This window comes from Python bivittatus, unplaced genomic scaffold (assembly GCF_059951505.1).
Source record: "Python bivittatus isolate LINGU-HERP-01145 unplaced genomic scaffold, Pbiv_v1 ctg000700_np1212, whole genome shotgun sequence".
Taxonomy (NCBI): Eukaryota; Metazoa; Chordata; class Lepidosauria; order Squamata; family Pythonidae; genus Python; species Python bivittatus.
Window position 1 is genome coordinate 57,989,761 of NW_028277098.1, and position 8,640 is coordinate 57,998,400.

The 8,640-nt window shown below is 36.9% G+C and overlaps 1 protein-coding gene across 1 annotated transcript; it reads left to right on the top strand.

Annotated features, from left to right (window-relative positions):
- The first annotated feature begins 1,835 nt into the window (after positions 1–1,835).
- SNRPC (small nuclear ribonucleoprotein polypeptide C) lies at positions 1,836–8,285 on the top strand. Its single transcript, XM_007426632.4, has 6 exons — positions 1,836–1,937; positions 2,629–2,671; positions 3,070–3,178; positions 4,429–4,518; positions 5,000–5,104; positions 7,927–8,285. Exons 1-6 carry the CDS (start codon positions 1,930–1,932, stop codon positions 8,049–8,051), a joined length of 480 nt encoding a protein of 159 aa, XP_007426694.1. The 5' UTR covers positions 1,836–1,929; the 3' UTR covers positions 8,052–8,285.
- The last annotated feature ends 355 nt before the right edge of the window (positions 8,286–8,640 follow it).

Consider the following 8,640-nt stretch of genomic DNA (forward strand, 5'->3'; position numbering starts at 1 on the left):
ATAAGATGGTAACATTTAACAGAAGGGACCTGGAGCATACCCACTCTGCCCAAATGTACAGAAGGGCTTTAAAGGTAACAGCCATCACCTTAGGGCCAACTGATAGCCAATGCAACTTGCATAGTAGCAGTGACATATGGGGACGAGTACTGGCCATTACTGCTCTCACTGCTGCATTTTGAACCAGCTGTAACTTCCGGATGGTCTTCAAGGGCAGCCTCATGTATAGCATAATGCAAATACCAACGCCATAAGAATTATAACTACATATTAACTAATGCCAAGCCAACCAATTGGAAGTGCGGGGGGGAGATTGATATGGTTGCCCACTGCCTGGCCTAAATAGCAAGATAAGATTGTGGGGGAATGCAGTAATGTTAGCATTTGAACTCATGAACAGGAGGAAAGCATAAGAAAGAGCCCCAATATTGGCTGGCTGAGAAGTCAGTATTTTGGCCAGTTATTTCAAAAATGTATTGTCGAAGGCAATATTCAAAAATCCCCAAATGGGTAGAAAGACGTTGTGGAAGATCCAGGGTTTACTACATCATCCTTCTAGTGTTGGGTGACTGTCAATGCTTTCTGAAATATGAAATGTTGGTTGCAACAGGGAGTAGAACATAGTTGTTCTTGAAGTTTTTGGATCTTAATGCTTTAATCCTTTCTACTTCTGTGTTTCTGGTGAATTTGGCTGGTTTGATTCACTTGGAAATTGATGTCACTGGTTATTCTGTTCTGGATGGCTTCCAGGTGTTAAGTATTAAAGTATAATATTGAAAGATGTTTTAAATATTGTTCTCACTTATACCTAACTTATCCCAGAATTTCTGGTATCAGTGTTATTTTAAAAATGACCATTCTGGCATGTTCTATTCTGGCTTCTACTCCAGTCCTGAAAGGGTTCAACATTAGCAAAAGTAAGGGATTTTCCAACCTTTTCTCCACCTCCATATTGTTAAGATATGCTGGGTAAAGAAATGTGGAGGTTTGAAAGGCTTGCCCACAATTTTATATGTATTTAGTTTGGCTTTTGTTCCTTTTTTACCTGCCAATGAGTTTTGCACACCAGTTGATTAAATCTGCTTATTTCAGCTGTCTCACTTTTTTCCCCACCAAATGGGTTAGAGTTAAGGTTATCAATTAGAGTTTACAGTTGCCTGTGCAAATTTGTGCTCCCAGTGTAATCACAACTACACTATTGCACCAATCAATATGTCTACCACAGGCAAAATCTATTTGGACATGAGATTTTTAACAATAATGGCAGACAAAAAAGGAGCAAGAGCCCTTAGTTCTACAATTGGGGGGGGGGGGAATTACATCACCGATAGGGCATAACCCAATCGATCCATGATCAACTAACTCGGTACAACTCTTGAATCTCAAAACCCTATTATAGTGAGCTTAAATAATGCAACTGATAGTTCTTCCGACAGAAGAGAGTTCTTCCGAAAGAGGAGAGACTCCAAGGACTCTATAGTAGTTCTTCCCTCCGGACTCGCACTTCAAATCTCCCTGCTCCATTTCTTTATATTGAACTGTAAACTATAAACCAGCTGTACTCCGAAATGGGGGAGCTACAGTTCCCACACAATTACTGTCCTGATGGGGAATGAGGGAAATTGAACTTCAAAACACCCACGGGTTCATGAAAGGAGTAAACAAAGAGGAATATGATGGAGAAACCTATTCCTCCGCAACTTGTACAGCGCCACATATATCATTTAGGTACAACGAGTGATAATCGCTGAGTACTTTCCACCTGCGACAAAGTGTTTGCCATAGAGGCAGCTCTTTGTATAACCCGACAAAGTCGCACCGATAGAAGAACAGAAGCGCTGTTTATGTATGTAAAACCAAGTCGCGCAACAAAAACGTCATTTCCTATAAACGTTTTGGGTGACCGGAAGCGCATCGCCTGGAAGCAACATGCCGAAGTGAGTGAACTGGAGAGCTTAGGGATGAAAAGTGGTGGGTGGCAGGGAGAGGAAGGGATCGATGAACGCAGGACTGGTGGGTGGGAAAATGTGCTCTGAAAGAGAAGCAAAAAGCAGATTCTGTAATACGAATAGTGTTTCTTATTGCTTGGCGAAATTGCTTTCTGTTTGAGTATTGCTTTAGTTTCCCCCCCAGTATTTGTAGTTGAAGTTTATCCCCCCACCTCGCTTTTTGGAAAAAAGAAAATAAATGTCCTTGACTGTCAAGTGCATTAGATATTAATAGCAGGCCTCTTTCCATTTTGGCTATGTCTTGAAGTGAATTGTGTGTGATTGATGTTTCCAGAACCAGGAGCTGTGTCTAACAATGCTAGATCTTGGCTGTTAAAACTGCTGATCTTAACTGATGCACATATTTTTGTTCATTTATAGAAACATGAGATATACATTTTTTTCTCCTAAATCTTATCTTTAGGACTGCTAAACCATTATGGAGAGGCTATTGATGGAACTGCTTCATACACACAGATATAGCCATGATAATTGAAACAAATACAACTGAACATTAATATTTTTGAAGAAAATATAACTAATAGTTTTTTACTGTAAAAGCAGAGAACTAAATTAGTTGGCTGACTGAAGTTAGCAGCAATTATTCCTACTTCCTATGGATATTTGTTTTGTCTTTCAGGTTTTATTGTGATTATTGTGATACTTACCTCACCCATGACTCTGTAAGTAGAAAGCTTCACAGTGTTATGATCAGGAATTTAAAATTATTTTTCCACTCAAGTATTATTTCTAATTATATTCCTTAGATTAAATAAAACTTAAAGCTGATCATTTAATATTTTTGTAGGAAGGTGTTCATTTGCAAAGAAGTGATCTGATCAGGAGAATGAATTAATTTAGATACTCATGCTGCAACTATTTAAATATGTGCTTAACTGCAGTTATAATTAAGGCAATGAGAGAGGGAAATGGAACTTATGTAATATGAATGCAAATTTAAAAAGCTAAGTGAGAATTTATTAGGAAGCTACTTTGTGACCAGAAATATGTATTGGAGATAAATCTTGGATTGATAAGTGTAATGGGTGCTTGGAGAGTAATGGGTTTTTTTTTCTTCCAGCCATCTGTGAGGAAAACCCATTGCAGTGGCAGGAAACATAAAGAGAATGTGAAAGATTATTATCAAAAATGGATGGAAGAACAAGCACAGAGCCTGATTGATAAAACAAGTAAGTCTTATTCATTCAAGTATTGTTTTGTATTTATCAATCTTGAAGCTCTGGCATGAAGCGCAGAGCACTATTTAGACCTTTTTATTTTTTTCTAATCACACCGAGTGATAGAAAGAAATTATATAAATATGTTCAGGATTGTGTTTGACAGCAGAATAACTGTCCATAAACTGGTGGACAATTTATGGTGCACATAAATTTGGTCCATAAAGAATAGGACCAAATTAAGTGTTGGGGAGAAGTGGCAAAAGAAATCTAGACTCTGAAAATAGGCTGGATCTAGCTGAGAGCTGATGAGAAATAAATAAATAATTTTATTTATTTATTTATTTGACTTTATTAGCCACCCAATTCCAATGGACTTTCATTGCATTCCCTATGATAAAGGCATTTGGGTAGTAACTTGGACTCTCACCAGCTCCTCCATTTTAAGCTCTCCTTGCTGGTTACATAACCCAGAATATTACTGCTATTAAGGGGTTGGGAAGAATTTCAGAAGCCATAATCTACATGCTTTCCTTACCTTGTTGCATAGCTTCTATAGACGATCCATGCTTTCCACAGCTTCCTGTAGTAGAAACTTGGATTCTTAACGTTTATAGGCTGTGTTGTTTAGGAATAAATGTTCTATTATAGTGGAAAAATACCTAAAAGCAAACCCTTGATATAGCTAGTATTTTATAAGCAATATTCAGTACTCTTGCTACTGAACTGATACAATTATTTGGTTTCGTTTCTTTTAAAGTATTTAGAAAATTATTCCTTTTAATTTGAAATTTGCTGAACACATTGGCAAACTTGTTTGAGGTTTTGGAAAGCAACTCTATTTTATTCATTCACTGCTTTCAGTTTTTTCATGCATATTTACATGGAAGTTGATCCTAATGTGTTCACTGCAGCTTGCTAGTAAATATATTTGGGATTTTAAACTTAGCTGGGAATAAGTCTCACAGAATATGTATCAACCTGCACTGGAAAAAGTGTTTGTGTATTATGTGGTATTCTCTTATTTTTATACTTGAAAATATGATCCCTTAAAATTGATGAATTTGACAGAACTGCTTTTGAAATTAAATATTTTCTCTGAGAGAAATAAATCCAGACAATTGTAAATCTGAAAAGGTGAATGATTTGAGAACTTTACACAGTTGCACTGTATATTTTGTACAAAGATTAGAAAAAAATAATTTTCCAGTATTCTGTTAATTAATATGTATATATCTCCCCCTTTTTTCTCATTAATACAGCGGCTGCATTTCAGCAAGGCAAAATCCCACCTACCCCATTCTCTGCTCCTCCCCCTGGGGGAGCAATGATACCACCACCACCTAATATCCGTATGTATGAATATTGGTATTTTATCTCTGATAAATCTATTATATGGAAATCTCTTAGTAGAATAGCATACTATTTTTATTTTAATATTAGTTGGTTATTCATTTTAAAGAACATTCCTCCTGTTCTTAATAAGTTATGATCCAGTAGGCACTTGCTATTTGTACATAAACTTTACAAAACTAAAATGTTTTAACAAGTAGTCTTGTTAAAGACTTAACGATGACAATTGGGACCAGAATTTCCTTCACTGAGTGATGCTGTCATAAAGCACGACCGCATTGCTTAGTGACGACATGTGATCACAGGGGTGCTGGGATGGCCATAACTTCAAGAACCAGTCTTAAGTCTCCTTTTTCAGCACTGTCATAGCTTCAGACAGTCGCTGAATGAATGGTTGTAAGTTGAGGACTACCTGTACATTTTCTGAATTATTGAACTGATGTACAAGACTGATTAACATATTTGTTTTTTGTACTTTAGCTGGTCCACCACGGCCTGGTATGATGCCAGCACCCCATATGGGTGGACCTCCAATGATGCCCATGATGGGACCACCTCCTCCAGGAATGATGCCAGTTGGACCTGGTAGGTTAAATGCTTACTTTCTTCTATTCTGAAGATGTGTATAATAAAGGACTAGGTGTTCTACATTACATCCTTTTTCTGGAACCACAAACCTGCATATTAAAAGATGGATAATGACATCTATCAGGGATCAAGATTTGTACTGTGCCATAGCAGAAGAAGAACTGGTATATTATGGATTACCACAGGAAATTCCCATGAAAAAGACAGAGGAGTATGCCAGTGCCATTACAGAAGGATGACCTAGAAAGTTTAGAAATAAAGATAAGGATTAGAGGAGAAACTTCCAGTATTTCTTTTCTAGAATAATTATTTTCAGGCATCTTTATTTGAAGTTATTTTCAATTACTTTACTAGCTTCTCTCAGTTATTAAATTGTGATATAATTTATTTATGTTTAGAGAAGGAAGGAAGTTTAGGCTAAAACTTTATGGGATATTTTCTTTCTTTCTTTCTTTCTTTCTTTCTTTCTTTCTTTCTTTCTTTCTTTCTTTCTTTCTTTCTTTCTTTCTTTCTTTCTTTCTTTCTTTCTTATATTTTCCTTCCTTCCTTCTTTCCTTCTTGCCTCTCTATTTGTCTTATAATCCTTAACCTTGTTTTGCTATTTCAATTATTGGGTGGGATTCTGAAAAGAAGAAGACACATTTTTTTTAGTATATTCTAAAGAGGTATCAACAATTTTTCTTGTTCTTTTCTTGTTCTTGATCTTTCATGCTCTGGGTTTAGGCCATTACCAGGGCTTCCTAGGTAATAAACATGCAATAAAAGCTTTAGAAGAGTTTGTTTTATTTCAGAATAATCTGAGTAGACTATTGATAGCAAGACAGAGCATATAGAAAATTGGTTGAGGCAGTTGTAATGGAGCAATAGCTCTTGATATATAGATATAGATAATACAAATAAAATCTATATACAAACTAAACTTAAAGAAAAGAGAAGGTGTTAAAGGTGAAAAAAAGGAGAAGTAAGAATATAATAAAGAGAAAAGAAATATATAAAGAAACAACTTCCAACCTTCATCACAACAAGTAAACAAATTTAGTGACTTTACACCCCTCTAAGGTTACATTTATCTCTTCATCCTATATCCCATCTCTTATCTATAAAATCCATAAAACATCACCTTTTCAGTCCTGGTGTCAGCAGAAAGTTCATAAAGGGTTGACAGAAGTAACAACATATCTTATTTTACCCTTGATCAAATAAACCAACTTTATATTCCTTTTACTTCTGACAGTCTTAAAGTTTAGTTCATTCAAATATTGTGTACAATGGATTTGATTTCTCTTCATTACTTCTTTGTCCCATCGCACAGAGTTCTTCAAAGCTTCAGGAAGCCCCTTTTGTAAATCCAATAAAGAAAAAAATTATCCAGGTCATTCTCTTGGTTTGTCATCTGTATTTCCCTTTTAAATTTTTAACCAGTTTCTTTTGAAGATCCAGTGAAACATCCTTTTCTAAGTCATTCCCAAAGCCTCTTCCTCCCTCCTCACTTTCTTTACCTCTGTCCCAGAGCTATTTGCTAGCAACCATCCACTCTGTTACTTAGCTACTAACTCCCTCCTTTCTGCTTCTCTCTTTCCCTCAGCTTTTCACTGAGAGAGACAAGAAGGAAATTGGCTGATTTAATTTAGTGCATGCTTATAAACTTTCTCAGAAACTTTCTCCATGCTTCGACAGCCTTCCCTCTATGTTAATGTTGTGAGATGCGCCTCTCTCTGGGTCTTTTGCCCAGCCCTTCCAGGTCTGAGGTTTTCCTGGGGTTTCCAGACAGCTTTCTCCCTCTTTTCCTATAGAGTCTAAAGGATGGCCTTGATGAACAAAAGGAAGATCCGCTATCAAGACAACAGTCAGATTAATGTGGCTTGAGACCATACCAAAAAAGAGATTTATGAACCACCTCAGACAGCCCCCCCCCCGCCCTCAATTCACATGAAAATAAAAGAGAGAGGAGGGGAGGCACATTCAGACTTGCAAGATTCTGTTACTATAGCTATGATAACTTTAGTAATAATAACTTTAGGCCCACATGGTATCTGTTTCTTAATCTGGTCTACCTCACAGGGCTGTCTGTTTTGGGTGAAGCACGTCCCTCCGTCTGGTTCTTTGCTTCTCCTGGGGAAGGTTCCAGCTGACGTCTTCACCCCTTTTCTCCCTCTGAAGCCAGAAAATGGCAACCGTTCACTGCAGCAACCCAGCACACTCACAGCAATGTCCCTCTCCATACACCAACTTCCTGCATTGCAGCCTCCTAAAATATATGGGTGTGGCAAACTGTAATTCTGGGCGTTTGAGAGCATTATCAGGATATGGAAGACATCCAATCTAGAGCTTGTTTTTTAAATAATGTATTACCATAATTTAAATAAATGTATAAAATAGTAGTTTGGGTCTGAATATCTTCTCTGTCAAAGAGGGTTCCATTCATAGAATGTAGCTTTCTTGTTGTTGCCTTCCCTGTGAAGTTCTTTGTATTTGCACTGAAAATCTCTTGAGGAAGACCTTAAGAAAAGTGCATAATAGAATGTAAGTAGCCACAGATAGAGAGGGATATTATTTGAAAGAACACATAGATATGCATCCTTGTGCAAGGATATGAAACAATATGTTGGTTCTGCAGAGATTTATAAGATCTTGGAAACCACCTATAATATTTTTTTGGAATTTGCTTTTGTGTTGCGAAATGTAAAGAAAACATAGAAACTTCTCCACAGAAATTGAAAGAGACTTTTTCACTACAATTTTGATAAACATTGTGACATATTGGGCTATAAATTAGTAGTACATTCCTTTATGTTTTGATGTTTTCTCTGCTTTTGTAGCACCAGGAATGAGACCACCCATGGGAGGACATATGCCAATGATGCCAGGGCCACCAATGATGAGACCTCCATCCAGGCCCATGATGGTACCAACCAGACCGGGAATGGCTCGACCAGACAGATAAAGTGGAATGGACCTACAACTCCATTTTTTTTAGATGTATGCCTTTCTGATAAGCTGTGGAAGTTGCATTGCCCAAATCATCAACAATTTTTTAAAATTTGCAACCTTAAAATTGGGGGGAAGGAGATGGAGCCAGGGAAAAACCCATAAATACTGGACAAATGCTTTGTAGCACTTCCCAAATAATTTTTCATGTTCATTGTTAGAATAAAATATTGATAATTGGTTTCTCATATTTTCATGCGCTAAAACTATGATGATTCTATTAAAATAGTAATAATTTATGGTGGTATGCTTCTTCCCAAAATCTACATTGCTCATGGCTGGGTGGTCCCTTCCATCACCTTTCAAACCTCTGTTATTAACACTTAATTCCCAGCTTGCTCTCATCCTTAGTGTTCCTAGCCACTCTGGTCATTAATCCATAACAATATGCTTTGGAAGTTTTCTTCCTCCATACAGTGTTTGGAATATTACTATGATGCAACTCCTGGTTGTGGGTGGGATAGAAGAAAAGGAGTCTAAACTTTCTAGTCCTGAGTCATTATGCCAGGGAATAGTTTTGGACAATTTGAGATGCAAGTGATTTT